The sequence below is a fragment of the Betta splendens genome, chromosome 16 (genome assembly GCF_900634795.4).
Source record: "Betta splendens chromosome 16, fBetSpl5.4, whole genome shotgun sequence".
Lineage (NCBI taxonomy): Eukaryota > Metazoa > Chordata > Actinopteri > Anabantiformes > Osphronemidae > Betta > Betta splendens.
Genome location: NC_040896.2, coordinates 6,438,128 through 6,465,627, shown reverse-complemented (window position 1 = coordinate 6,465,627; position 27,500 = coordinate 6,438,128). Strand labels below are relative to the sequence as shown.

Sequence of the window (27,500 nt, the reverse complement as noted above, 5' to 3'; positions counted from 1 at the left end):
GTCACGTTAGACAGACGCGGCTCAATGCGTAAAGAGGCCAGAGGATTAATTATTCACGGACTGGGAGCAGATTCAGTCCAGGACAACACCATCCCTGACCCGGGTTCAGCTGCTTTGTGGGAATCCCAGGACTTTTCCAGGACGGACCCCTGTGCGCCTGCTGCCATCAGACACCGGGAGGCTGTTCGACACCTAGCTCATTCTGTGGGTTGGATCTTCTTTGTGTGAAAAGAACCAAATGTCAAGAAATAGAACCAAGAAGAGCAGATGAAGTCTTCACTAGAGCAAAGCTTGATTACCAGCTGTTAGTACTGTAGGTGGTAAGTGGGGGCCTCTGATTGGCTGAATCAGAGGGAACCTGTCTGCAGGTGCAGTCCTTTAATCAGCTCCAGAACAATTGCTCTAACAGAAATATTCACCTTTTTAAATTTAGGTACCAATTAAATGTGATTGATGGAAGATTTATTGTTTGCAGTTTGTTGTTTTCGTACAAACTGTGTTTTGCTCCAGGAATTGGTCCAGGTTGATTTATTTTAATCATAACCTGTGGTTTACTGTATGAATGCTACATACACACATGCGCTTTAATAACAGGGTTTTTATCTTGGTGCTCGTTATATTATAGAGGCTGTCACAGTTCTGCTGCTTCCTTTAATTACTACACGTGCATCAGGGTACGAGTGGATTATGGATTAAGCTTCAGCCTTTTATTGCAAATGATTACGTCTGCTCTTATTGACACTGAAGTCAGAGCAAGTACAGTTCTCGTCTGAGGCGCTGAATTATTGAGTCTGCAGCAGCTTTTTGTGCACATTCCTTGGGCAGATAAGGCAACGCAGCATAGAACACGGATGTTTTCTCAGGCTGCACAGAAATTCAAGCATTTCTATGTGACGGATCCTTGAAACCCGAGTTAATGACCAACTAAGTGGAGGTCATGACCCGACTCCTCCAGATGTGTCGAACGGGTTTGACTTGCTTTGCTTCCCCTCATCACTTGAATCAAACTTAAACATGCCCAGTCTGTTCTCCTGTAAGTTTACTTGGAGGTAAACTGTCTTTGGAGCGGTGTGTATTGAAACACGTGTGCGCCACTCCTCAACGTGTGGGAAGGAAGCGGTCGCCTGCCAGACCTTGTGTCATGCAGTCAGTGATGGATCACAGGGCGGAGACAATCAAAGCATTCTTGGCAGATTGAGGTCTGAGTTAAGCATTAAAACCTGGATTAGGTTAAACTTTAACTTACTGGAGGGATGCAGGTCTCCCTCAGCGCCCATGCTGAGCATGGTCCCTGAACGTGGCGTTACAGACCTAGCTGCCACCGTTAGCAGCGGACAGTGGTGATGGGGCGTTAGCTGCCACCGTTAGCAGCGGACGGTGGTGATGGGGCATTAGCTGCCACCGTTAGCAGCGGACGGTGGTGATGGGGCGTTAGCTGCCAGCGTTAGCAGCAGACGGTGGTGATGGGGCGTTAGCTGCCACCGTTAGCAGGTGGTGATGGGGCGTTAGCTGCAACCGTTAGCAGCGGACGGTGGTGATGGGGCGTTAGCTGCCACCGTTACCAGCAGACGGTGGTGATGGCGCGTTAGCTGCCACCGTTAGCAGCGGACGGTGGTGATGGGGCGTGAGTTGCCAGCGTTAGCAGCAGACGGTGGTGATGGGGCGTTAGCTGCCACCATTACCAGGTGGTGATGGGGCGTTAGCTGCCACCGTTAGCAGCAGACGGTGGTGATGGGGCGTTAGCTGCCACCATTACCAGGTGGTGATGGGGCGTTAGCTGCCACCGTTAGCAGGTGGTGATGGGGCGTTAGCTGCCACCGTTAGCAGGTGGTGATGGGGCGTTAACTGCCACCGTTAGCAGCAGACGGTGGTGATGGGGCGTTAGCTGCCACCGTTAGCAGGTGGTGATGGGGCGTTAGCTGCAACCGTTAGCAGCGGACGGTGGTGATGGGGCGTTAGCTGCCACCGTTACCAGCAGACGGTGGTGATGGCGCGTTAGCTGCCACCGTTAGCAGCGGACGGTGGTGATGGGGCGTGAGTTGCCAGCGTTAGCAGCAGACGGTGGTGATGGGGCGTTAGCTGCCACCATTACCAGGTGGTGATGGGGCGTTAGCTGCCACCGTTAGCAGCAGACGGTGGTGATGGGGCGTTAGCTGCCACCATTACCAGGTGGTGATGGGGCGTTAGCTGCCACCGTTAGCAGGTGGTGATGGGGCGTTAGCTGCCACCGTTAGCAGGTGGTGATGGGGCGTTAACTGCCACCGTTAGCAGCAGACGGTGGTGATGGGGCGTTAGCTGCCACCGTTAGCAGGTGGTGATGGGGCGTTAGCTGCCACCGTTAGCAGGTGGTGATGGGGCGTTAGCTGCCACCGTTAGCAGGTGGTGATGGGGCGTTAGCTGCCACCGTTAGCAGGTGGTGATGGGGCGTTAGCTGCCACCGTTAGCAGCAGACAGTGGTGATGGGGCTTTAGCTGCCACCGTTAGCAGCAGACAGTGGTGATGGGGCTTTAGCTGCCACTGTTAGCAGGTGGTGATGGGGCATTAGCTGCCACCGTTAGCAGGTGGTGATGGGGCATTGGCTGCCACTGTTAGCAGGTGGTGCTGGGGCGTTAGCTGCCACCATTACCAAGTGGTGATGGGGCGTTAGCTGCCACTGTTAGCAGCAGACGGTGGTAATGGGGCGTTAGCTGCCACCATTACCAGGTGGTGATGGGGCCTTAGCTGCCTCCGTTAGCAGGTGGTGATGGGGGGTTAGCTGCCACCGTTAGTAGCAGACGGTGGTGATGGGGCAGATGTTTGTTCAGCACTTAATAACTTGGCGAATGAGGAGACAAGCCAAGGCAAACAGTGTTTGCACAGCGACTGACCTGATTTCTCACTGGATCGTGGCCCAAAGCCTCCACACACTCACCTTCCTGCTCCAGACAGGCCATGGATCCGTCTGCCCATGGGATGTTGCTCAGCAGTTTGCGTTATAGACGCAGAAACCCTGCAGGAGCGAGGCAGGAACAGGTGCAGCCGCGCTGAGCTCACTGTTCCTGTGAACCGTGGCTGGTACAGTATGTGGGAACATATAGTGTGAGTGTGTTTGGTGTAGAGGTTGTAGCTGTAGGCTGGTGTCTGATTATGGTGTCAGATGGTCTTAACTGTACTTTGAGCCAACGTTGATCCTTGCTGTGTTTATTTTAGGTCTCTGAGCCTCTAGCCTCCTTCTCTTTCCTCTGTGGAAGCAGCATAACAACATCCCACTGTTTGTGTGTTTGCTCTGAGGCCAGGGGTCGACACAGGCTGCTTGCTTTGTCAGTGGTGCTTAAACATACACTGTAGCTAGTGGCCATTTGCAGGAAAGACCTGACCTGATGAGTTGGAGCCGGACTGCATCCTCATCACACAGTGCACAAGAAGCGCTTCGTGCATGTAATAATACAGGTCTGCAGGCGTCAGTGGGTTCACAGTCAGGTTCAAAACCCCTCCCTGTCACTGGCATTTCTTACTCCTTCCTTTGTGCACATGGCTGAAAACATGAACTTAAGCAAAGCTTTGTGTTTTTATGGGTAATCATTTTTACAACAGCTCCCTTCAGCAGCATCACTGTGTCAATACTATCGATGCGGCCGTCGGCTTCCAGGAGCAGCTGTCCACCGTTGACCACGCAGCCAAGGAGAGGTTCCGTTTCCTTAATGAAACAAGCTCACAGCTGCTGGTTCCTTGGACAGACATCACTTACTGTATATGACATGGAAGGAAGATGGTGAATCAGCTGGAACATGTAGATAATCAGTCACTGAAGCAATATGAGAGGTTATGAACAGTAATGAGAGAACTGAGGTAATCCATCTCTGCATGTGTTTTAGTGATTCAGTAAATATTGTTGCTGTACGTTGAAGGATGACACACATCGCACACTGTTCCATCGTGGCCCAAAGTAAACAGATCCGCTGCGTATCTTTACTCTGGCCAGACGTGAGTGTGCATTCGAGCAGTGTCACTTATGGAGCAAATGAAGCTCACACTGTTTGTTTACGCAGGTGATAAACGCTGGAAGGTCCATGTGAAGCGAGCAGGAGCTGCAGCCGCTGCATTAAAGGAGCAGCTTCAGCTCGTTAAGGTGAGTGTCGGTAGTTTGTTCATCCTCTATTAGAGCTTCAGTGTTTATTCATCCTCTATTAGAGCTTCAGTTTATTCATCCTCTATTAGAGCTTCAGCGTTTATTCATGCTGTACATTAGAGCTTCAGTTTATTCAACCTGTACATTACAGCTTCAGTGTTTATTTATCCTGTACATTAGAGCTTCAGTGTTTATTTATCCTGTATTAGAGCTTCAGTGTTAATTCACCCGTACATTAAAGCTTCAGTGTTTATTTATCCTGTATTAGAGCTTCAGTGTTTATTCATTTTTGTATTAGAGCTTCAGTGTCTGTACATCATGACTGTGCGTGCGTCGCCACCTGGCTGATGTAAATCCTGCAGAATGTCAATGTTTTCAGTCATGTTTAGATGGGAAATGATGGAATAATGGGTGAACGCGGAGATAAAGGCTTGCCTCTGACGTCCTCCTTTCTCTGTTCTTGTGGGTGCATATTTAGCCTCTTGGGGAATGAACTGTGTTTGTGTGCCGGCAGCTGCACCACAGCAGCGGGGAGGAAATGCTAACGTTTCACGTCTGTTCACAGGTCCATCGTCATGATTTGGGAGTTGATCCATGTGAGCGCTGTGCTCCTCGGAGGCCTGGCGTCGGCGGCTCCGGCCCCGCCCCCCCGCCCTGATGAGCAGCCCTGCCGCGTCCACAGCTCGGGCCGCGCTGCAGACTGCATGGGCAGGCAGCTCAGCAGCGTCCCCTGGAGGCAGCTTCCCTCCACGCTCCTGCGCGTCGACCTGTCCTACAACAGGCTTCAAGCTGTCAACGCCCATGACTTTGCGCGCCTCCCTCAGCTTCGCACCCTTTACCTGCAGTTCAATAACATCTCACACATTGACAGCGACGCCTTTAGAAGCAACACTCTGCTGGAACATCTCAACATCTTCAACAATTCTCTGCAGGAGATCCCTGCGTCCGCTCTGACGCCGCTGCAGGGACTGAAGGAGCTCTACATGTCCAACAACCTCTACCAACAGGCCACGCTGGCCGAGAGCTTCTCCCGGTTTGTCAGCCTCCAGGTTCTGTCTATGGGCGGTCCACTTGTGACGGGTCTAAAGAAAAATGACTTCCTGCCCCTAAAAAACATCAGTTTAGTTACTTTTGCCATCAAATGTTCCTCCAACCTAAGTTACTACGAGCCGGGGAGTTTACAGGTCATCAGGACCAAGCAGATGGGCTTTGATATGGCCATAGACCAACAACCGGGCGCGCTCCCACACATGCTACGCGACCTCGCCAACAAGAGCTTCACGGCCATTCAGTTCCGCAACCTGTTCGAGTTCATGTACTACACGGGGAAGGAGGACATTTTCCAGGGTCTGGAGCACATAAGTGCCTACCAGCTCATCTTCCACAGAGGTAAATTCAACGAGAACCTCCTCAGGATGGCTTTGATTAACTTACAGATCGCCCCCATCAAGAGGCTGAGACTTCAGTACATAGACTTTGCTCGTTCTCCCACCTTTGTTGATAGTGGAGCAGGGTCCAGCATCACGCACCTGTCGCTGGAAAGCCTGGACCTTTGGTAAGTGTCTACACCAATATTTGCTTACAGCGTTGGACACTCGGCACACTTTGATGTGACATATTTCTTTGTCTTTGTTTTGCAGGTACATCAGCAACCCAGACGTGCTGCGCTTTGACTGGCGCTTCACCTGGTTCAACAGGATTAAGAATCTGTCCATTAAGTACGTGTACTTCAACTCCGTGCCCTGCGATGCTTGGGTGGAGATGGCCGGTGTGCGCTTCCTGGACGTCTCCAACAATAGACTGGCGGATGAGTTCATCTTCAACCAGCTTTGTGATTACAGGGGCACCATGCCCAACCTCCACACCTTTAACCTCAGCACCAACGAACTGAGCAGCTTGAAAGACTTGTCGCTGCTTACAAAGGAGTTCCAGCAGCTGCAGGTCTTGGACTTTAGCAACAACAAACTGGGATCTGACGAGACGAGTCAGGGTTGTGTTTGGCAACAGAATATCACTCGGCTTATCGCTCATCACAATCGTTTCGTCAGCACGGCCCTCAGCTGTCTGCCCACGACCGTGCGCTACTTGGACCTGTCCTACTGTGACTTGGACCAGCTGGAAATGACATACTTTGAGAAGGCCACCCACCTCAACGAGCTCCTGCTGAGCGGCAATAAAATAAAGTTCATCCCATCGAGGTGGGAAAGTCCATCACTCTGGTCTTTGACTCTGGACGGCAATTCCTTTGGTCTCATTAGCAAGGCATCCTTCAGGGACATGCCTCGGCTGACCCAGCTGAGGGCAGGGAACAACCCGTACCACTGCACCTGTGAGCTGCACGCTTTCATCCAGGACACCGCCTCCACGGGGAGAGTAAACCTCACGGACTGGCCTTGGAACTACAGGTGCTACCACCCTGAGGACTTTCTCAACACCCTGGTTTCTAAATACTTCCCAAGTAAAGTGGCCTGTGACATCAGGCTGGTGATCATCATCTGCGTCGCAACCACTGTGGCCGTGACCCTGCTATTAATGTTTTTCTGCTACGTCTTTGACCTCCCGTGGTACACGAAGGCCACGTATCAGATAATCAGGGCCAAATACAGAGCGCACAAGGAGAAAGCAGCAGGGGAGCCAGGCGCGTTCACCTTCCACGCCTTCATATCCTACAGCCACTCAGATGCAGACTGGGTGAGGGAGCAACTCCTGCCGGGTTTGGAGAACAACAGGAACCCGTATCGTCTGTGTATTCACGAGAGGGACTTCATGCCTGGAAAGTGGATCATCGACAACATCATTGAAAACATCGAGAGCAGTCGTAAGGTACAAAGACGTGATTGCGTCACATGCCAGAACCAGACTTTTACTGAAACATTCACCGCCTTGCGTCTGTTTCTATGTCCTCAGGTGATATTCGTCCTCTCTCGAAACTTCGTTAACAGCGAGTGGTGCAACTACGAGCTGTACTTTGCTCAACAGAGAGCGATGGGGAAGACGTTCAGCGACGTCATCCTGGTGGTGAAGGAGCCCATCGACCCCAGCTCCCTGCCCAGCAAGTACTGCAGACTCAAGAAGATGCTGAGCACCAAGACGTACCTGGAGTGGCCCCAGCAGCTCAGCCAGCAGGCCTTCTTCTGGGCGCAGCTCAGAAGTGTTCTGGGCAAAGCGTCCATGGACCACGAGGAGCGTCGCAGCGTGAGGAGGACCACCTCGTCGGCGCCATGCGGTTCTGACGGTCAGCGGCCCGAGCATGTGAGGCCTGAGGAGAACCTCACAGCGGAACTCCATGAATGAATAGACATCAAGTCGGACCAGAGAGGAAGACCATCAGTGGCAATTTGAACTAAAGGTCACCAAGTGAAACTTCCACAGCTGCTTACATTCCAATGATGCTGCGCCGTGAAAGGCCTGAACTCAGATGACCTTTTGTGTGGCGAGCTGGGAGCAAGCCAGCTCCTCATTATGATGACAGATAATAACACGAGCCCTTCCTGCCCACGGCCTTCTGTCATGTCCTCCCCGAGGCCCAGGCGATGCCATCTGCTCCGCTTTGCCTTTAAGCGTCTCGATGAGTTGCTCTGCTGACAGGCCACAAATGCAAGTCTCAAATGAGATCCTCCCTTTTGCCCTGAAGGAGGACACTTAACATTAGAAGGATTCTGGATGGGAGAATGCGCCTCCCTCTGGAAATGTAGATGCCAATGTACCCAGCTGTGTTTCAGCACATGTTTTGGTGCCATGGTCCCACCACTAACCTGTAGCCGTCATGTTGCTGTTAATCAGCTGATGGGTTTCATATGGAAGTTGTAATAACCTGATGAGCCACTAGAGGGCACATAATCACCAGCTGATGCTGTTGAGTTCTGGGCGGAGCTTCTCATTCAAAAGGCGAATTTCATTCCCACATTCACAGTTTTAGAGTGATATGAGAAAAGAACCCAAACCAGCAGTTACTCACTAGTTCTCAGTTGTTTGGTGAGTTTATAACCAGGGAACATTCCAGTCATCTTGGGCTACAACACCATGAAGAGCATCAGCCAGTCACAGATTCCTGTGGACATCTTAGACAAAATGAAGGCAGTAGAAATAGTTATATACTTTGTTGTTGTGAATGTACAACTACCTTTGTTTTTATAGTAGACGTGTCTGGCACCGACTCGTGCCATTAATATTCAATATTTTATGGAAAACTTTGGTGATTTTTTTCATTCACTGTTTTGTCAGCTTGTGCAACAATAAACATAAATACGCCAGCTGAGGCGTGTACTTTGTTTGCTGTAGATGCTGTGAGAGGCCAGTAGATGGGGCCCGTCGGCCTCGTATGTGCTGGAGGGTTTTACTGCTGCTTCGGTGAAGATTCTCCGTCATCCAGGTGAAGTTGTCCAAAGCTTCAGCAACTGCACTTCTTCTAACAGCTGATGAGTAATAATAAGTAAAAGGCTTTTATTTTGGAGGGGAAGGATGCTGAACAGGTTGAAAATGCTGGACATGATGTGATGTGTAAATCTCTACAGCTCTGGACAATATTTAAAAACCTATGTGTCGCCTCTCTTTCGCATGGATGTCTTCATATCTGCTGTATTAATTTATGTCAATAAGACACAGGAAACGTTTAAGACTCGGTTTGACCATATCCATCTGTCCGTCCATGAGCTGAGTCATCCTCGTATTTCTGCGGTTCTTATACTGCAGCTACATAATAATAAATAATAAATAATAAAGCGCTGAAGAGCAACTCCAGCCTCATTCAATAATCTTCTAGCTGCTGCAGCCTTTTGTTGCAGCAGTCAGGTGCCACAGGTCTAATGTTTAACTTGAGCCATGCAAATATCCATAAAGCTGCAGATCAAAATGGAAATGGGCCTCATGCTTTGCATTCAGCTCAGTGACCTGCTCTTTATTTGCACGTCTTCTCATGTTTCACTAAACAAGTATTCATGCACTAACAAGCAAATGTGACACGTAATAAAAGCAGAGGAATCTGCTACATCATGCGACATGCAGCGTCAAGGCTTGGTTTCTGTAATGTCAGCTTTAATGGCAGGTAAATAAACACATCTTGGCATCTCTCCATTTGGCTCACGGCTGTTGAGCTTCTGAGGATAAAGCTGTAAACCCACTGGTTTCAGAGCTGTGATCAGCCCATTCGTTATGGCTGATAACATCCGAAGCAGGTGTCATTTCCCTGAAAAGTCTGGATCACAGTCACATTATTATATTTATCTATACATTAAATTAGTTACAGAGTTTAAATTCATTGACTTAGACATGATGCTGTGACTGAAACCATTTTTCTTCCTGAAGAATTGATCCCTGAACTCTGGGTGGTGGCGCTGCTTCAGTAACTTTCATTGCTGCTGATTGTTACACAAAGGCCTAATTAGAGAGGAGGGTTAGAATCCAATCAAGCAGCTTCATCAAAGCAGCTCCCACTCTGCGTTCAGCAGCTCGTGCATGGTCATCTGACTCTTTGCAGCCACTGTGGCCAGAACCAGAACCAGAACCAGAACGCGTGACTGGGGGTAAATGCTCCTAATCAGCGTAATCTGCTGCAGGCTCGGCGTCGTCTGACCAGGGGGCTCACGCGCAGGAGGGCGGGGCCTATCAGCTTGGCGTTTACCTGCTCGCAGGTGAACGGACCCCCGTCCGACGCTATATCTGGTCAGCTGAGCGCCGAGGCCGCTTCCTGCAGCAGCCGTCAGCGTCCGAGACGAGGTGAGTTCCTGCCGTTCGTGTCCGTGTGCGCGTCCATGTGCGCCAGGCTCCGTTTGGCTCCGAGCTAATGGTTAGTGGCGAAAAGTCATGGTGGTTTTCATTTGCTGCCGTAGCTAATTAACACCAGCTCTGCATTTGATACTCAAATGATTTTAATGAGTTCCCTGATCGCAGCGGGCGTCGATGATTAACGACAATTATCGGGGCTCATTAAGGAAACGCGCTGCTGCATAATTGTGCAGAGTGACGCAGCGGCTCTGGAGCTCTTTTCTCCACACGCAGCTGGATTATTAATGAGGCCTCTCTCAAAAGGCTCCAAACCTGCGTCAAGCTGCAGGCGTTCAGTCCAGCCCGCCTCTGTCGGGATGCGCTGATGCGGCCGCGCTGCGGGGGGTCCGGCTTTGTGCGCCACTGGGTCGTGGCGCTGGAAGGTGAAACGTGTGGCAGCGTCTCAGGTGTCCCAGTGAAGAGAAGGTGTAACTTCAGCTGTTTAGACAGCTTTACTCCCGGCTCTGACCACCAGCTGAGTTTGGCACAGACCCCGTGCTTCTGGTGACATGGGTCCAGTTCAAGTTTGACGCTGTGGTCACATCTATGATTGGTTTTCACTTTGGTCTCACTGTGAAGCCACATCCTGCACAACCAAGCCAGTGAAGGAGCGTTCACCCTGGGCCTGGTCCTGTTTAACATGGAGCCGTGTGTCCTTCTCACTCATGGTTTGTCCTCATTTGTCAGTAGGTTTGATGAAAATGGCTTCCAACCTGCAAAAAGCAATGCTGGGCCTCATCGCAGTCTTCCACTCCTACTCTGGGAAGGAAGGCGACAAGTACAAACTGAGCAAAGCGGAGCTGAAGACCCTGCTGCACAACGAGCTTGGTAATTTCCAGGAAGTGAGTATCTAAAAAAACCCTGACTAGACTGTAGTCTGTCTGTTTACTAGAGGTAAAGGCAAAAAGAATAATAATTCCCTGATTATTTACTGCACAGGAACCTAAACCTCACTGGAGCTGGAAAGACGACTGTAGTGTTTTAAGCGCAGCCTTTCACTGAAACTATTTAAGACTTGGATGTTATCAGTGCTTGGTTCAGTCCTCAACCTGATGCTTGTTTCGCAGGCCAGCAATGATCCGCTGGTGGTTGAGAAGATCATGAATGACCTGGATGAGAACCATGACGGTGAAGTGGATTTCCAGGAGTTCGTGGTCCTGGTCGCTGCGCTGACGGTCGCCTGCAATGAATTCTTTGAAGACTGTGACAAGTCCAAGGACGCGTAATGACCTGAACTGCAGCCTGCTTTTTACCAGTGTTTGATGATGTAGCTTTGAATTGCTCACTTGCCTTGAAACGCTGGAAGCTGTGCTCCATGTCTAACCTCCTAATAAAGACGTTGATCCAGTTTTAAAGTGTCCTTGTAAGAAGCTACAAAGTGAAACATAAGATGGCGCTTCCAGCCGTTGGTGCTTGGTTTCCATGGCAACCAGCGCCCCGCTCAATGACTGGGATGTGGAGTACAGTAAGTTGCTGCTCAAGAACGGCCGTCCTCAAACGCAGCACGGTGCTGCTGTTTGTGGCTCTTTTAGTGCGATGCCTGGTGACAGTCTGTTCAGTCCTTTATTCACATGTGAAGGAGCTCTGAGGAGGCTTTAGTTTTCTGCCACTTGGAGCAGGGTCCTGTTGGACTGGTCTGTTCCACGTGTGACCCAAACATGGCAGCATGTGAATGAGCACATGAAGCATGGCAGCGGTTGGGTTGAAGGTTGGGCACCAAGTTTAGAGCGCTTTCGATTCCTCTGAGCAGTTCTGACTTGTTTCACATGGATGTTTTGTTTTTTTTAAAAGGTGACTTGAGGTCTTGTGCTTTCAAGCATGATTTATGTGCTTAACCTTTCCATCAAATTCTACTGCCAGTTGTTTGTGTTTTGCCACTGCCTGAAGCTGTTCAAACTTTATGCAACCAACAGACATTATCACATTTAATTTGCATGTTTATGGATCATAGATTATCAGCAGCTCCAGCCTTTAACAATGATTTGTGTGTGTGACATCATGAACCATTACTGAGCTCTTCAGAAAAGTAGGATTCAGGCCTCTTCATTAATATTAATTTGCCTCTTCAGGCCAATCCTGAAAATGCTGCATATACAATGAGTCGGTGTTTGTTGTCGTCTACGCCTCTGAGCTTCATTTTGTTTTACTATTGTGCATGATGCGGTGTTGCTTCAAGAGTTAATGTCCACCTGCTTGCTTAGTCTGACCTGGAGTCAAACATGATGATGCTGCAGTTACGTCCTGCTCAGCTCAAAGCGTGTGCTTCCAGCTCTTTGTTTGGAAACCAGTGTAAGTGTTGTTCATAATAGGATTCTGGACAGAGTCACAGCTAAATATGGTTCTGTCGTCTGCTCTTTGCCTAAACGGGTCACGCCGTGTTTTACATACCGGTGCTGAACACCTTATCTCATGTGAGGATATAAAACCAGGCCTGGACGCTGGAGGCTGCTCCATCTTCACTGCTTCACACCGGGTCACGTTCAGGTGAGTCCGTCTGGGTCAGCGCCACCAGTCGTCACAGAGCTTTGGCAGGTTTTACACACGGGTCAAATGTTTGTGTTGTTTGGTCAGATTCTTTATATTGAGTTTCATGAAGAACTGTCTGTTGGCAGTTTATTGCTCCGGTACGAGCTGATAGCACCATGAGCAACCTGCTGGAGCTGATGGCTGGGCTCATCCAGGTGTTCCACAGTTACTCTGAGAAAGAAGGCAACAAGTACACGCTGACCAAAGGAGAGCTGAAGACCATGATGCAGGAGCAACTGGGCGACGAACTGTCAGTGAGTGTCCACCTGTCAATACTGAGCTTTCTTCATTTATGGGCTAATGATTAGGATGCTCAATGAATAAAGAAATGATCAGCAGCAGCAGTTAACAGGCCGCTCCTGTTTCAGCAATGCAACGACCCTGCGGAGGTGGACAAGGTCATGAAAAGCCTGGATTTGAATGAAGACGGTGAAGTGGACTTCCAGGAGTTCATGCTTGTGTTTGCCCTCCTGACCATGGCCTGCCACGAGTTCTTCAGAGACCACAAGGAAGGTGGCAAGGAAGGTTGCAAGGAAGGCCGCAAGGAAGGTTGCAAGGAGCAGAAGTGAGATCAGAACACAGCAGCTCCTCTGATGTCACCTGTTGCATCGCTGCTCCTCAATGTCCAATGTCTCTGAATAAAGTTTGATGAGACTGAGGCTTTGCAAAAGTTGACATGCCTGTTTTATGTTTATACTGGGACACAGTGGGCCGTTACCAGTGTTACCAGCCCAGAAGTGTGTGTTGTGTAATATTCCGTCATTAATCCCTCGTCGTTGTTTTCATACATGTGCATTCACGCACAACAACTGCAAGAAACGACAGCAGCTCCGTTTCCTGGACGTGTGGTTCAGGCTCACATCCACCGTCATTCGCTGCAAAATGCTCTCGTGTCTTCAGTTTAAAATCCAGGAAATGCTTTTCAGCGCCGCACTGCGTGATCTAGCAAGTAGCTGCAAATCAGCCCTAGTCGTCCTGCAAGCACCAAACCGCACTCTGCTCCGCGTCTCCACGGCTGCCAGCTGTTTGCAGACGTGAGGCAGCAGGTAAACCTGTCTCCTGTCTAGTGGAGCGTGTGGCTGGTGTCCTGATGAACAGCTTTGTGATTTCCAGTTTAACCCAGGTTTAAGTGACATTTTATGCAGGTCAGTGTTAGAAAACACTGCTTCCTTTCTAGTGATCAGCGTTCAGAAAGGATGTTTTCATGCAGCGATTGGAGGCCTCCAGCTGCACCCTGACCTGTGCCTGTACTACACAGTTGGGACTGCGGATGTGGGCACTGGGTGTGTCTCCACTCGCAGCCCTGCTCTGCTAGCCATGTCTTGAGCAGAGCAGGTTTGTCAGCTCCACAACAAAGACAGGGACTATTATGAGCAAACAAGCACCAGGCGCAGTCTTTGCTGTGGTATTTGCTTTAAGGTGTTGGCTCAAAACTGTTTTTATTATACAATGCAGCCTGCGGAGCACTTTGGGCTGAAACCATCGCTGCAGATTCCCATCTAATTCACTACTTCATTAGTCCTGAGCAAATATTAAACTTAACTAATGCTTCAGGTTTGTGAGTCTGACACTGGATCCAATGCTGCAGCTTCCTTCTCCTGAAGCTTAAAGACCGAAATCACCAAATACAAAAAAATGATTCTTAGGTCTATGGGTTTTTCCACCTTCGACCTTTAAAAGGACTGTTTTCAGTTGAATCTTATCAGATCCTGAAAAAAAACCTGCTTCTTGATGCTTAAATTAGGTCTGACTCATAAAATCTAAATATTTACTCACATACTGAGGGTGGTAGTAAAATATAGAGCAGTGTAAACAGGCGTGGTCGCCCATCACAACAGCACTTTGCTTTTATTTCCAAACCACATAAAGAAGTGATCTAACAAGTTCTCACACTTGTAGCCCGTAGCCTGAGATCTGGTTCCAAACAGCCCAAATTGTTGAACAAATGCCACTGAATGAACCAATGAGCTCCACGGACACGCAGAGACGCCTGTTCTCAGGTGGCAAACAAGCGAAAAGCCCCGACCCGAGGATCAGCAGTGATGAAGTCCACATTAAGGTGGATCCAGTACAATGTCACCAAATATTAAAGACATCAGATGCTGAAGCTGAGTCAAAGCCACTGACACCAAGCGGCCTCAGCGTTGCTGCACGCCTCCATGTCTGTGGGGTCCATTCACTGGGAACTGACAGGTCACTGGTTCTGCTGTTTCTGCTCACACACGTGAACCAGCTCAGCTCAACGACCCACTGGGCACTTGCTAACGTAGGAGCAGAGGTGACGTTATATGAACCATCAGGCTGTGGGTCTGGTCCTCGTTGGACACGAGACCGTGTGTTCTTTGAAAAGAGCCCAAACCTGAGGAACGATGGGAAACCGCCGCCTCCAGGACACGCCTGCATTCTTTGTGGGCTTTGCTTCGCCTGAACAAGTGTGTTGAGTTTGTGTGGTAGCGGCCAGGTGAGTCACCTGCCTGCGTCTATATAACGGAGCAGATGAGCGCTGAGATTACTCCTCCTGCAGCAACTGCCAGAGTCACGTTCAGCTGAGATCAGGTGAGGATTCGTTCCGACTGTTAAATCCAGGTCATGTCATCGTTGCAGCAGCGCTGAGTGTTTGGAGCCACTTTAATGTCTGACGACTCTTCCTTCCAGACTTTAACCACAGGACTGAAGATGAGCACCGCATGTGGCAAGGATGAAATTCCCGACGGTTTGGTGTGTCTGTGTGGCCTCATTGGAATCTTCAATAAGTACGCTTCCGCAGATAAAGACACAACCCACCTGAGCAAGAGTGAGCTGAAGTCGCTGCTGGAGACCGAGTTCCCTGTGCTCATCAATGTAAGTTTAAAAACCGCTGCTTCTGGTTTTTAGGAACAGACTTTGTGCTTTGTAATTTTCAAACAGTCTTGAACAAGTTTATCACACAAAGTTTAACTTGAGCTTTGAGACTCAAACGCTTAAACTGGATCAACTCTGGGCTTTTCTGTTCTGATTTCATACTAAATAAAACTGTCATAAAGGTCTAAATTAGTCTGAAAAAAAAGGTAAAAATGAATTGTTTATCTCAAATGTAGCCCGACACTGATCATGCTGTGTTTTTGTTTTTTAGAAAAGCAGCAAACCTGAAGAAGTGAAAAAAACCCTGGATGCCCTGGACTTCGACGGGGACGGACAGGTGGACATCCATGAGTATTTTGCTACTCTCTGCTGCCTGGGGACCATGCTGGCCTCCATGAACCCCAAGAAAGACTGCTCCAAGAAGTGTTAATCAGAATGTAGATGTAAAGGATTAACACCATGTGATCAATGGATCCAATAAAGACAAGTCCTCACTGATGTCAATAAAGAATCTGTGCTGTTTTCAAGTCTCTGATTTGGGCTTTAATAAACTGCGGAGGTTTCGTGTGTGTGCTTCAAGCGTGAGGCGGGTGTGTCTCGTCTGAGCAGCGAGGGTTCGTCTGACGAGGAGGAGGCCGTTTAGAACAGCCTCCCTCAGACCACAGTTACCAGCAGGTAAAAAGGCCCGGCCCAATGGGAACCACACCTGGCAGACAACCTGCCTGAAGGAACCACAGGGAACAAGCAAACGCGGAACGAGCTGAAGCCCAGAACGTGTTTTCAAGTGTAAACAGAGGCTCTGAGCGCAACGTGACACAACAAGATAAACCGAGACTCACAAACGAGACAGAAAGGAAGGAAGACGTGAGGTCCAGGTTTGAACCCACACCATAAAGTGTTAAACTGTATTTACAACTCTTCTATTTCCTCCTGTTCCTTTATCAGTTATCATTTCTAATAATTAGATGTGTCTTTGCATAGTTTCATAAGACGTGTGGTTATAAATGCCAACCTCTGACCAATTTATCAACTATCCCACCATAAACCTAGTTTACTTTACATTAGCTTCACTACAGCTACAACAGGTTCTGCCTCTTTGGGAGTTTTCCTTCTGTCTTAGTAAAAGCATTTTAATCTGGGTCGGTCTTTTAACAATGCACACAATGGGCTTCGCTGCTGAGAGGCCAAAGGTTAAACAGACAGACTCAGTGAGTCCTGAGGCTGTGGAGGTCATTATTTAATCTAACATTTATAAGAGATACAGGACGGAGCCTCTTCACCACCGCTGCCCAGCGTGAGCTCCGCCTCTGCTCTGACAGGAAGCAGTCGTCAGACACTGCGTTACGTTCCCATTCTAACACAGAAATCCAGGCTTCAGTTGTTAATCACTAGAACTGATTAACTCCTCGGGCCGTGAATGACCTTTGACCTGCTGTTGGTGAGCGTGGGCTGTTCCAGATCACCAGCTTCCATGAATCACCTGCATTTCTTGTGTGTTTTGCTTTGCCTGAATGAGACTCTTGTATTTTCAGTGTCCACAGTGGCTTTTGTCTGCGTTTCACCTGCCGGCTGTCTCATCTGTAGGCAAATCTATAGGCGTGCGAGTATTTAACGGAGGGGCGCGAGCGGAGGCCACGCAGTCCTCTTTGCTGCTTGCAGCCTGTGGTTTGTCTCGTCTGATCCAGTTTAAACTTCCATCGCTGACTCAACATGGACTGTGACGCTGTCAGTAGTTTAGTGAACCTGGTCAGAATTTTTAAAAAATACGCTTCAAAAGATGAGGACACGGAACATCTGAGCAAAAGTGATCTGAAGGAGCTGCTGGTGAACGAGTTCTCCATGTCCGAAGTAAGTTCATGTTTAAACACTGGAGCTAAGTGATACAATCTGGAGCAAGTAAACGCTTGACTGTGTTCTTACTTCTTATGGTTCTATGTTAGAAACTGTTCATATGATGCAAATAGACAAGACACGGGAACCCAGGTCCTCATAGGAGGAGGAACCCGGGTTTGAGTCTCCATGACTGGCATCAGACTGGGTTTAAAACGTGAGCCTCCCTGCTGGGTTTCAGGAATGCACCAAGCCCGACGACATCAACCAAATTCTGGCCGACCTGGATCAAGACGGGGACGGGAAAGTGGACATCATCGAGTACTTTGTTGTACTGGTTGGAGTGGGCGTCGCCCTATTTGAAGCGAGCAACGCCATCGAGTAGACGTGGAAACCTGCCACTTCCTGTGATGTAGATTAAAGGATTCACTGTGTGATCGATTGATTCAATAAAGAAAAATACTCAGTGAAAGCTTTTTCTCTCAATAAAGAGTCTTTCCTGTTTTCAAATCTCTTCCTTTGAGCTGCAGTAACCTGCTCAGGTTAATCCTGCCCGTCTCAGCGTGAGGCAGCTCAGCAGGACGAGGGGGGCGGGGAGGCGGGTGAGGAGCAGCTGCGGCTCCGTGTCCTCGTCAGGCTTCCTGTGGTGAAGGCCTTTTTGTTGCTTGGCATTCAGGCAACAACACAATCAGAGATAAGGCTCATGCTCATCAACAGCGCCATCAAGTGTCTGCAGGGAGCACCAGCAGCAGACCTGCGCCTGGAGCTGGAGGGGTCAGAGGTCAGAATGAAGACGCATCTTCATCTTCATCTTCCTCCTTCTGACAGCTGGCTGCACATTTCTGTCTGTAAGCTCCGATGTGTTGCTTGTGTTTGTGTGTGGAGCTTCATCTTCCTCCTCGGGTTCCACAGCGTTAGATGCTCCACAGCCACTGACCATCAGATGGAGACACAGACTTCACAGTGGCTGTCTGTCACTACGGCTCATAAAACACATGTATCCTCCTGTCTCACTCTTATGAGGCTTATGAGGATGTTTGTGGGTGACGATTTAAAAAAACAGTTTTTAACCGTTATTTGAAATTGCGGCTTTGTTTTAAATCATAGTTGAATCATTATAATCAGACCCTGAGCCTGTTTATTCATATATCAACTCACACAGGGATGTAAATGTATCATTATCTTATTGTTTTTGTTTAAATAATTTGAGCTGCTGCTTCCCCCTGGTGGACACACTGGGTAACGGTGACCTGTTATGTGTAATGTATGAGATGAGATCATCTGATGTTTGATTCATACTTGATCAATGTTGAAACACGAAGATAAATACTACATTTTGCACCTCCACCTTTCAAAAGCAGCAGGTGGGTTTAATCTGACCAGAACCAACTGGTCACCAGCAGCTGAACTGGTTTTGGTCCCTGCTGACATTTCACCTTCATGGAGTTGCTAAGCGTCTGTGCAGCCATAAAAGTGCAGCGTTTGATTTGTTTGCTTCGCTTGTTAAATGCGCCGCTCCAACATGGCGGCAGCGTGTTTACGACAGGAACACGATGTATGGATCTGATTAACCACGGATTCAATATCCTGGCTTCATGTGTGCAGCCGCAATTAGAGGAAGACGTGTACACACGCGTGGGAGCAGCCACATCGGCCAAACACAGATCACTGCTTTGGTTCAAATGAAGCTGTTCAAAACGAAAAGTTGATCCCTTCAGCTCCAGAAACACGTTTGTGACACGGTGACGATGAGTCAAACCGAGCTGATTGGACGTCTGCTCACACGTTGAGCTGAACGGCGGCCGCGTCGCGCTGTTAGACATTAACAGAACCACGGCCTGTTTGGCTTTTACTGCTTCTTCTTCTTCATTTCCTCGTTGCCTCCCCCCGTCGGCCCAGTGAGGCTGGTTTAAATGGACATCCAACAAACCTGGAGACAGTCAGACCCAAACAGGACGAACGAAGGCCACAGCTCAGTGCAGCAGCTGTTGGAGGTGGGAGGCAAAAACGAGGCGTGCATGAAAAGCTAAAGGGAAAAGTTGTGCACAGGGACTGCATCAGAATCCGCTCAACAGAGCATTTTGTGGAGTGGAACAATCGATGAGGCATCATTTGTCAAAGGGATCAGGTTCTTGTTATCGTACGTAAGTTTACTGCTGCGAGTGAAACAGAGTTTATCATCATCGCTGCTGTTTGCACAGCTCCTCCAGTGAAAGATGGACCTGGACAAGCAGCGATAGGCCCCGGGTCAATGTTTACCTCTCACCTTTCTTATCGGGCCGGGCGTTCGCCCCTCACCTCTCCCAGCGCTCCCTCGCTTCTCCTCAGCTGTTGTGCAACAGGTCGGTCACAAGACCAACAAAGTGAGAAACTGTGTGAGGCGAGAGCACAAACCCAATGGCAGCGCCTGTGGAAGAATGTGTGTTATGGGCTGAGCAGCCATTAACCTTTTCCTCCGAGGTCAACGCTAATCCTAATGTAACTAACAGCCACTAGATGCTTCTTATCGTCTGCCTTTGTGTCCTTAATGCAGGTGTATCTGCGTTAAAGCACAAGTCAGTGTGATGTATATGGAGTCCATTCAGCTGCTTTGTGTTAAAGTGTTGCCTTCTTATGAATAGTGTGTGTCAGTGTACTTCACACACACACACGCATGGAAGCATCGCGGTGCAAACGCAGGTTGGCTCAACGGTGTTTGTGGGAGACGGTGAAGTTAATTGCAGCCGTAGCATCTGAACACTGTCTAGAGAAAGTGACCCCAGTGTGAGCTCCCCTAAAGGTCAGAGGTCAGACCCTCCACCTTCATCACGCCTCCCTCTGTACCAGGAATGGACAGAAGTGGAGTTTCTGGATCATGAGGATGAATCCACTCCCAGCTCTGGACTCGGCCTTCAGCGCTTTCTTTTGGTTCAGTCAGAATCACACTACAGCGGCACTGGTTCTACCTCCAGGAGAGCAGCACACACTGGATTTAGTTTACGTGTTTCACTTTGACTTAGCTCCTGGCTTTACATAATTCCTGAAGTTTTAGGATTTTGTAAATGGAAACAAACTCGCTGTTACTAACGCTAACAGACGTGTCAGCAGCGTGTGAGCTTTTATGAGCCTGCGTGACAGTCAGGACAAAGGCACGCGCCCTGCAGCAGACAGAGAGTCTGCAGGCGGAACCGACACACACACTCAGGCGCACGTGAAGCTGGACCTGCACACGTCCTGCTGCTGAGTGACTCACGGCCGCCTGAGGAACGTTCATGGACTGGTTCATTCACTCCAGGACTGGAGCAGCGATGGCTCCAACAGAGAACCTGTTTACACCCCGGATGTGGACGTTTCCACAGAAAACCATTGCTGTCAACAGTGACTGAAGCCGCTTTATTCTGATACATGTAGTGTAGCTTGCACAGCTTCAAAGAGGAAGTAGTGAACACTTCCACTTGAAGAAATTGACCAGTGTTTCCAGTTTGACTAAAGAGTTGATCAGAGCAGCTGAACCAGTGGAGCATCTCATTCAGCCACTGTTTCAGGGCAAAGCGAGGACACCAATGCCCCTGAGGGTGGTGTGTGTGTGTGTGTGTGTGTGTGTGTGTGTGTGTGTGTGTGTGTGTGTGTGTGTGTGTGTGTGTGTGTGTGTGTGTGTGTGTGTGTGTGTGTGTGTGTGTGTTGCAGGGATGGTCCTGGGGTTGTTGAAGACGGATGGTGGCTGTCAGCCTGCTCCAGCCCTCTCAACCCCTGGCATGGGTTGCTGCACTGTGTTTGTGTGTGTTATCTGGGATGGAGGGCATCCTAATGACTGACCTTTGACCCTCAGAAAGGGGATCCGGGCAGAGGAAGTTGAGAGGAGAGGTGAAGAGGGGAGACGGAGGCTAAAGGGACGCCTGGCGCCACATTACGCCTGCTGTCAGTCAAACAGGTGCCCCGCCCACGAGCGGAACACTGGGTCATCCACTGAAAGTGAGCATCGTCAACGGGTCCAGAACCACAAGGCCAGAACCAAAACAACACACTGACATGTTGCAAAGAGTCAAGAGGTCAGAGTTCAGAGCTCTCAGCTCTGCAACAATACTTCACTGACACTGAAATTATGAATGAAAACCTGATAAAAACGTTGATGAAGGAGATGACGTTTTGAAGATCCTGTGTTAAACTAACAGAGCGAAGAGCCCAGTTCCTTCTGACAGAGCTTCATTCATGAATCGCTGGTTGTTTGAAGAAGGTTTACAGGGAATCTGTACAAAAGGAGCCTATTGTCCGTTAAACCACAAAAAGCCTGTGAGTCATGTTTGCAAACCTTCTATTACAGCGCAGAAGCGACATCATTGTGTGAGACAACAGAGGTTTATGTTCTGACGGCACCGGCGGCCGGGGAGGAAACGAGACGCTGAAGTGTCACTGGAGGCTGCACATCAGGATGAAACATGCTTTTCACATGTGACAATGTTTCCCTGAACGAGGGCCTCGTAACTGCCTCAATGATGTTCAATAGCTGGTTGCTACGGGCAACGGGGAAGCAGTGAAACCGAACACTAGCGGCAGAAAAGGAGCCCCAGGTTTCACCTGGTGGTGGTCGATCCACTGTGGTCGGCTGAAGACGCCCACGTCATCCAACCCTGGGCCCAAAGGCCGCCTGCGAGGCTGGAAAGAGCGGTCCGTGAGGAGGAACCTGAAAGAGCGACAGCAAGCGCTGGTCGGGGAGTTTAGTGCTCAGCGCTGGGGCTGATCTCAGCACCCGCCGAGGCCTCTGTCCCGACCCCAGGTCAAGGCTGGGTCGCCACGGAAACCTAATGACTTCCTCCTAATAAAGACATGATGTATGAGCGCTGCGATGTAACCCTGACACCAGGAGGAGAGAGAACCACTCACCACGCATCGATCCACGGGTAATAAGACGGATCAGAATCAGCTGTGACTGTGCACTTCCTCTGGAATCAAAGATTCACACAAGAAATTACAAAGCTAAACACATTTTGACCAAAATTGAAAATTGTGACATTTCAAGACTATGAAATGGAGACACATCTCCACTGTTTTCATCCACTTGTCTGCAGCTTGATTCTGCTGATGCACGCTCTGTAGCATCGTAGGACGAGGAGAAACACAGGGAGGAAATGAAATAGGCATGAGGACAGAGGCACAGGAACTAATGGGAGCAGCTCTGACTGAGGGAGGACGTGAGTGTGGGAGCAGAGCATCTGAGCAGGATGCTGGAAACGCTGATTCATTGCCATGGAGCTGAGCTGTGGTAGTTCGGCTGGACTGGTTTTACTGGAAGGATCACATGGAGTCGTAAAACTCGAACACCCCCCACATCTCAGCCAAAAGAGGAGACGGGATCTGACACAACGTACAGGACGATGAGCGTCACATCGTAGCAGCAGCGGGTCAATGAAGAAGCTGACGTTTCCATGGAGAGGCAGAGGCCACTAGGTGGAGACACGCTGCCAGAAACTGCCTCCGTCTCCTCGGCTGCCTTCATCTACTTTAAATATGTTCTTTAGCTGCTTTTCAAAGGCTCCAACATAAAAGCCTCAACATAAAAAGGTTGGAAAAAAAGAAGCAGAAAATTAATCTTTTTTACTTTTCTTAATTAATATTTGAATGATTTAATAATTGTTTTATGTAAATGACTTCTGTATTTTTATTATTACAGCTAATAACTTTATAGTGGGACCTGATAGGTAGGTCCAGAAATAGAAAAGAAAACATAGAAACAAAATAAAATCAGAGAAACTGGAGGAAAAGGAAGAGAAGAGAAAAAAAGGGAGAATTACAGCAAAAAACAAGATACAGAAGGATGGAGGTAAGAAAAGAGGAGGAGTGAAGGAAAGAAAGAGGGAGAAAGGGAGGGAGATGTGAAAAGGAGGACGAATGAAGGGAAAAAGAGGAAAGAGAGCGAGAGAGCATCTGTTTCCTGTCTGCAGCGCAGCTGGAGGAGGAACAAACGACAAAGAAGAAGAAAAGGAGGAGGAGGAAGTAGCAGCGGAGCCTCACACACAGACTTCCTGAGGGAAAAAACAGATCCACTTCCTCCTCCATGTTTACAGGCGGCACCGACGGGAGCTTTCTAATTAACTTTTCAAAAGTGAAGTGAGCGAGTGAGTGAGTGAGTGAGTGAGTGAGCGAGTGAGCGAGCGAGCGAGTGAGCGAGTGAGTGAGCGAGTGAGCGAGCGAGCGAGGGAGTGAGCGAGCGAGTGAGTGAGTGAGTGAGTGAAGGTCGGCCTCCCGTCACCGGCCTTGCTCCGCTGTGATATCTTTATTGTCAGTCAATATCTGCACACGCGTGTTTGTCTCACTGATCTCAGACCAGAGAAGGGAGCTAAAACAGCTGGAGCAGGTGAGTCCTGGCTGGTACAAACACCACACGCAGGTGAAGGGATGACTTTGTCCCCCAGCGTGAGCGTTTCTGTCTGTGGGGGGGCAGCGTTTCCTGATTAGTTTGTTCCTCTCACACACTTTTCTTCCTGGTCCGTTCTGGATTTAGACTTCCTGCTCCGTCCTCTGTCCTGCTCCGAGCTATTCTCAGAGCACACACACACACACACACACACACACACACACACACACACACACACACACACACACACACACACAGACACACACACACACACACATATATTGATCCAACGAGCTTGAATGTCAAACTAATATGACTGATAAACTTCAGTAACGTGCTCTAATTAACCAGCCTGTGTAGAATCAACATCTGCTCCAGGAGCAGATGTTTGGATTTATACTTTTTAACATTTTCTCCAGCAGCTGTTGGTCGTGGATGTGAACGTGAACACGGACACGTTGTTTTTGCGTGTCCCTCATGTCAGAGCGATGTTGGACGGCATCACACGCTGCAGCTTTCTCACAGCCTTGACATTGTGTGTGTTTCCTGTTACCTCGGTAAACAAAGAGCTCATTGCATCCATGCACACGCTCTCCTCCACTCTTTTCCCTCTGACCCCATTCGCTAAACAGGGGTCGGCGTCGTGTGCATCCGACCCAGGCCCGTGATTTGGTGTTTGTTATCTGTGCCTGAACCAAATGACGACTACATCCGCTGTGTGAACGCTTTGTAGCTGCAGACCGTTCGTTCACAGCTCCAGGTTTTACTTTCACCTGTTGTCGCTCACAAACAGCTCAGGTTGGCGTGACGAGCGCTCGGAGCACATCCAGCCGAGGGCGGAGTCGCTATCCGCGGTGGGCCAGGAGGGGGCTCATCAGTCGTCAGTGTCCGCAGAGATGGTAATTACTGCTGGGATGTTTGTGTGTCTGCAGGATCCTCCAGCGACAAAACATCAAACCACAACAGAAACGCTGTCTCTTCCTCTCATGTTATTTATAGGCCTGTTTATTAGAGGCGCTACACGACCTGTGTGTGTGTGTGTGTGTGTGTGTGTGTGTGTGTGTGTGTGTGTGTGTGTGTGTGTGTGTGTGTGTGCGTGTGTGTCTGCGTGTGTGTGTGCACGTCTTTTGATCAGTCTGATGAATGAGTACGTTAACGACATCTGTGTGCATCTGATTGTGTTTGTGCGTGATAGTGCAGCAGAGCAGATGATTTTGCTGAAAACTTCAAAGCCCACGGTAGAAGGCACATCAGACATCCTGCAGCGCCGCACACATGGAAGGACATAGAGCAACGCTTGCGGTGATGCTCCTTGACAAAACACTTCCTGAACCCTTAACCTAACCCCAAACACGAAAGCGTCCAACAAAGGCTTAACCCTCAAACAGCTCTTTGAAGAAATGGCAAATGGTCAAAAAGGCATCACTTTCTAAAAATGCCATCGCTGTGAAGATTAAGTCCCGTCGGTGCAAAGCCGTGGATGGAGGCAGAGCAAATGGCTCTGTCATCAACACACAGCTGTGTGCGTGTGTGTGTGTGTGTGCGTGTGTGCGTTTGTGCGTGTGTGTGTGTGCGTGCGTGCGTGCATGTGTGTGTGCGTGTTTGTGTGTGTGTGCGTGTGTGTGCGTGCGTGTGCGTGCGTGCGTGCGTGTGCGTGCGTGCGTGCGTGCGTGTGTGTGTGTGTGTGTGTGTGTGTGTGTGTGTGTGTGTGCGTGCGTGTGTGTGTGTGTGTGTGTATGCGTGCGTGTGTGTGTGTGTGTGTGTGTGTGTGTGTGTGTGTGCGTGCGTGTGCGTGCGTGCGTGTGTGTGTGTGTGCGTGCGTGTGCGTGCGTGCGTGTGTGTTTGTGTGTGTGTGTGTGTGTGTGTGTGTGCGTGTGTGTGCGTGCGTGTGTGTGTGCGCATGAAATTATACAGCAATCATCTGAAGACATTTCAGGACGACGGAAATACAACAATCTCCATTGAGCCCTGACAACAGACTCAGGATGTCCATCTGCCTCCACCGGCTTGGGTCAAACACAACATGCTAAGAAAACTGCCTCAACTCATGTGAGTCAAAACAAACAATCCTTCTTAAAATACTCTGCCAATATGAATAAGGTTGACTGTGTGTGCATATGTTTCTTAGTCAGTGAGTGTGTGTACGTCTCAGACAGCTCATCTGTCATTTATAGAGAAATCTCACCACCGCTAACAACAGAAGCCCAGTGAGCTAAGCCTCCTGGAGTCAGACCATCATCAGCAAGTTGGGACCATTCACGGCCGATCCCCACAGATCCAAAAGAAAGGGGCGTAAATTCCCTAATGCCGCTCAGACCACAGTTTCATCACGGGCTAATCCTCCAGGCTGTGGTTAGCTTAGCATAGCTTAAGTTAGCTTGCGCGGCAGCCCGTGGGTTGGGCTCCTGAGCCCAAGGCCGGTGCTGCGGTCAGCGCCGGGCGAGGTCACTTGAGCCGGGGTTAAAGGGCGGGTGGTGCGGCCATGAGTGTCCGAGGGTGTGGAGAAAGGGAGTCCGGAGGGATTAGCCCAACTCCGACTGGGACATCCATGAATCACCTGTGAAGAATGGAAGCGCCAAATGTAGGTGATGTTATGTGAGCGCTGCGCCGTGAGTCAGGCCTGTGGCTCAACGCGGACTCATTGCAGCCTCTAAACCCATGGACCTGTTTACCTGTCGCTCCCGTCTTTCTCAAGCAGGGCGTGGACGCACATAGCGCCGACAGGTGACACTTCTTATATAACAGCGTCTATTGATCTGGGTGCTTTCAACCGTGTTCCAGGCCTTCGTGTCCAGGGTTGTAACAGGTTGTAAACGGGTGAAATAAGAGGTAAAATTTCCCCAAAATAAATAAATCGAAGCAACATCAGGCTGGTTTGTATTAGAAGAAATGTTTCAAAAAGCTGCAAACAGCATGTGGGTAAATGTCTGAAGTTGTGATTAAAGGCTGCGATAGCATCAGCAGAGCAAACACTAAACACAAGCGTGTCCACAGCCGAGGCCCGCTGCCCCAGGTTCCAGGACCCAAGCTGCTTTGGTTTTGCATAAATTAGTAAAAAATTGGATGTGAAGAAAATCACTCTATTCTTCTGCCCAGGATGTTTCATGTCCTTTCACTTTTAACCATCAGGCTCTTCTTGTGTAGAGGACACACATCACGTCTTCTAATATAACGTCTGTGCCTGTTGTGGAAACGAACTCAGCCATCGCTTCCCAACATTGTGAAGTTGAGCCAGAAGTGCACTTTAAAATGAAAAGTGTGAGAAAGGCGCAGTGGATGTGGCGTCGTGACGACACAATGGACCCATTCTTTGCAGCGCTGAAGTGCAACATCCTTCCTTTTGTTTTCCCCCACGGCTTGTTTTTGTGAATGAGCGACTGGGTTGAATCAAGCACCTGCAGCAGAAGCAGGACCAGTGAAAACACAGGTGCTGGAGCAAACGCAGCTCAGGGGAACTTGGACTCAACAATCACACAGTGGCTTCATTAAACTTCACTGATCCTTTATGACGTTGGTGAGACGGACTCTCAGACTCTGGATGCATCCGTGTGCAGCGCATGCAGTCAAGCAGGGGCGGGGTTCATCTGTACTGGTTTTACTGATCGCTCCACAGTCTCCATCTCGTAAACCCGTTCTCATTGGAGCGACACCTTCTCTCCACCCTGGAGCGAAACAGTGAACACTGATGTCATTCAGTCTAAACTGCATTCTTTTAGCTTTGGTGACCAAAGAGAAACCATCCGTTCCTAACTGTTAGAAACCAGTAAGACCAGTATAAACTCACCATAGCACCTGTTTGACACTCCCCCACAAAGACCTTTAACTAGCATTAGTCTCTAGGCCTTAAAATGGTGCCAGGTCTGTGCTGTTCTTCACAGCGTGGATGGAGGACGTCTAAAGCAGAGACTGAGGATCAACAGTGGCTCTGTCTCATCCTCCAATAGGTTTGACTGTATGTTGGTTTACATGTATTTTCTGTAATATTTACAATATTTCAATTTTCTGCCACAATTTGAAAAATGAATGTCATGGATTCTATAAATGAAAGCATTTCTTTGTCTGGACCCAGTTCTTATGGCATTCAGCCTCCGTGCCGCTAGG

General features: G+C 49.2%; 2 protein-coding genes and 1 long non-coding RNA gene across 6 annotated transcripts in view; all 3 read left to right on the top strand.

Annotated features, from left to right (window-relative positions):
• The first annotated feature begins 4,673 nt into the window (after window positions 1-4,673).
• Window positions 4,674-11,219, top strand: tlr18 (toll-like receptor 18). The gene is made up of 6 exons (XM_029129245.2): window positions 4,674-5,663; window positions 5,749-6,931; window positions 7,016-7,396; window positions 9,634-9,823; window positions 10,559-10,713; window positions 10,939-11,219. Exons 1-6 carry the CDS (start codon window positions 4,684-4,686, stop codon window positions 11,095-11,097), a joined length of 3,048 nt encoding a protein of 1,015 aa, XP_028985078.1. The 5' UTR covers window positions 4,674-4,683; the 3' UTR covers window positions 11,098-11,219.
• Window positions 11,220-12,041: 822 nt separating this feature from the next.
• s100a1 (S100 calcium binding protein A1) lies at window positions 12,042-17,543 on the top strand. 4 transcript variants are annotated; one of them, XM_029128073.3, is made up of 5 exons: window positions 12,042-12,355; window positions 12,484-12,651; window positions 12,766-14,953; window positions 15,053-15,238; window positions 15,510-15,760. In XM_029128073.3, the coding sequence occupies exons 2-3, from the start codon at window positions 12,514-12,516 to the stop codon at window positions 12,964-12,966; spliced, it is 339 nt and encodes a 112-aa protein (XP_028983906.1). In that variant the 5' UTR covers window positions 12,042-12,355; window positions 12,484-12,513; the 3' UTR covers window positions 12,967-14,953; window positions 15,053-15,238; window positions 15,510-15,760. The 4 variants fall into 4 exon arrangements, 2 of the variants coding, with proteins under 2 accessions (XP_028983906.1, XP_055359282.1); XM_055503307.1 differs by lacking the exon at window positions 12,042-12,355 and adding an exon at window positions 12,375-12,399; XR_008692878.1 differs by lacking the exons at window positions 12,042-12,355; window positions 12,484-12,651 and adding an exon at window positions 17,310-17,543 and having other exon boundaries at window positions 14,794-14,953; window positions 15,510-17,086.
• Window positions 17,544-25,235: 7,692 nt separating this feature from the next.
• Window positions 25,236-27,500, top strand: part of LOC129603210 (uncharacterized) — a 2,748-nt gene continuing 483 nt past the window's right edge. The window contains exons 1-2 of the long non-coding RNA XR_008692925.1: window positions 25,236-25,448; window positions 26,529-27,500. The exon at window positions 26,529-27,500 is cut by the window's right edge and continues 483 nt beyond it. This is a non-coding gene — a long non-coding RNA (uncharacterized LOC129603210). The remainder of the gene's footprint in view (window positions 25,449-26,528) is intronic.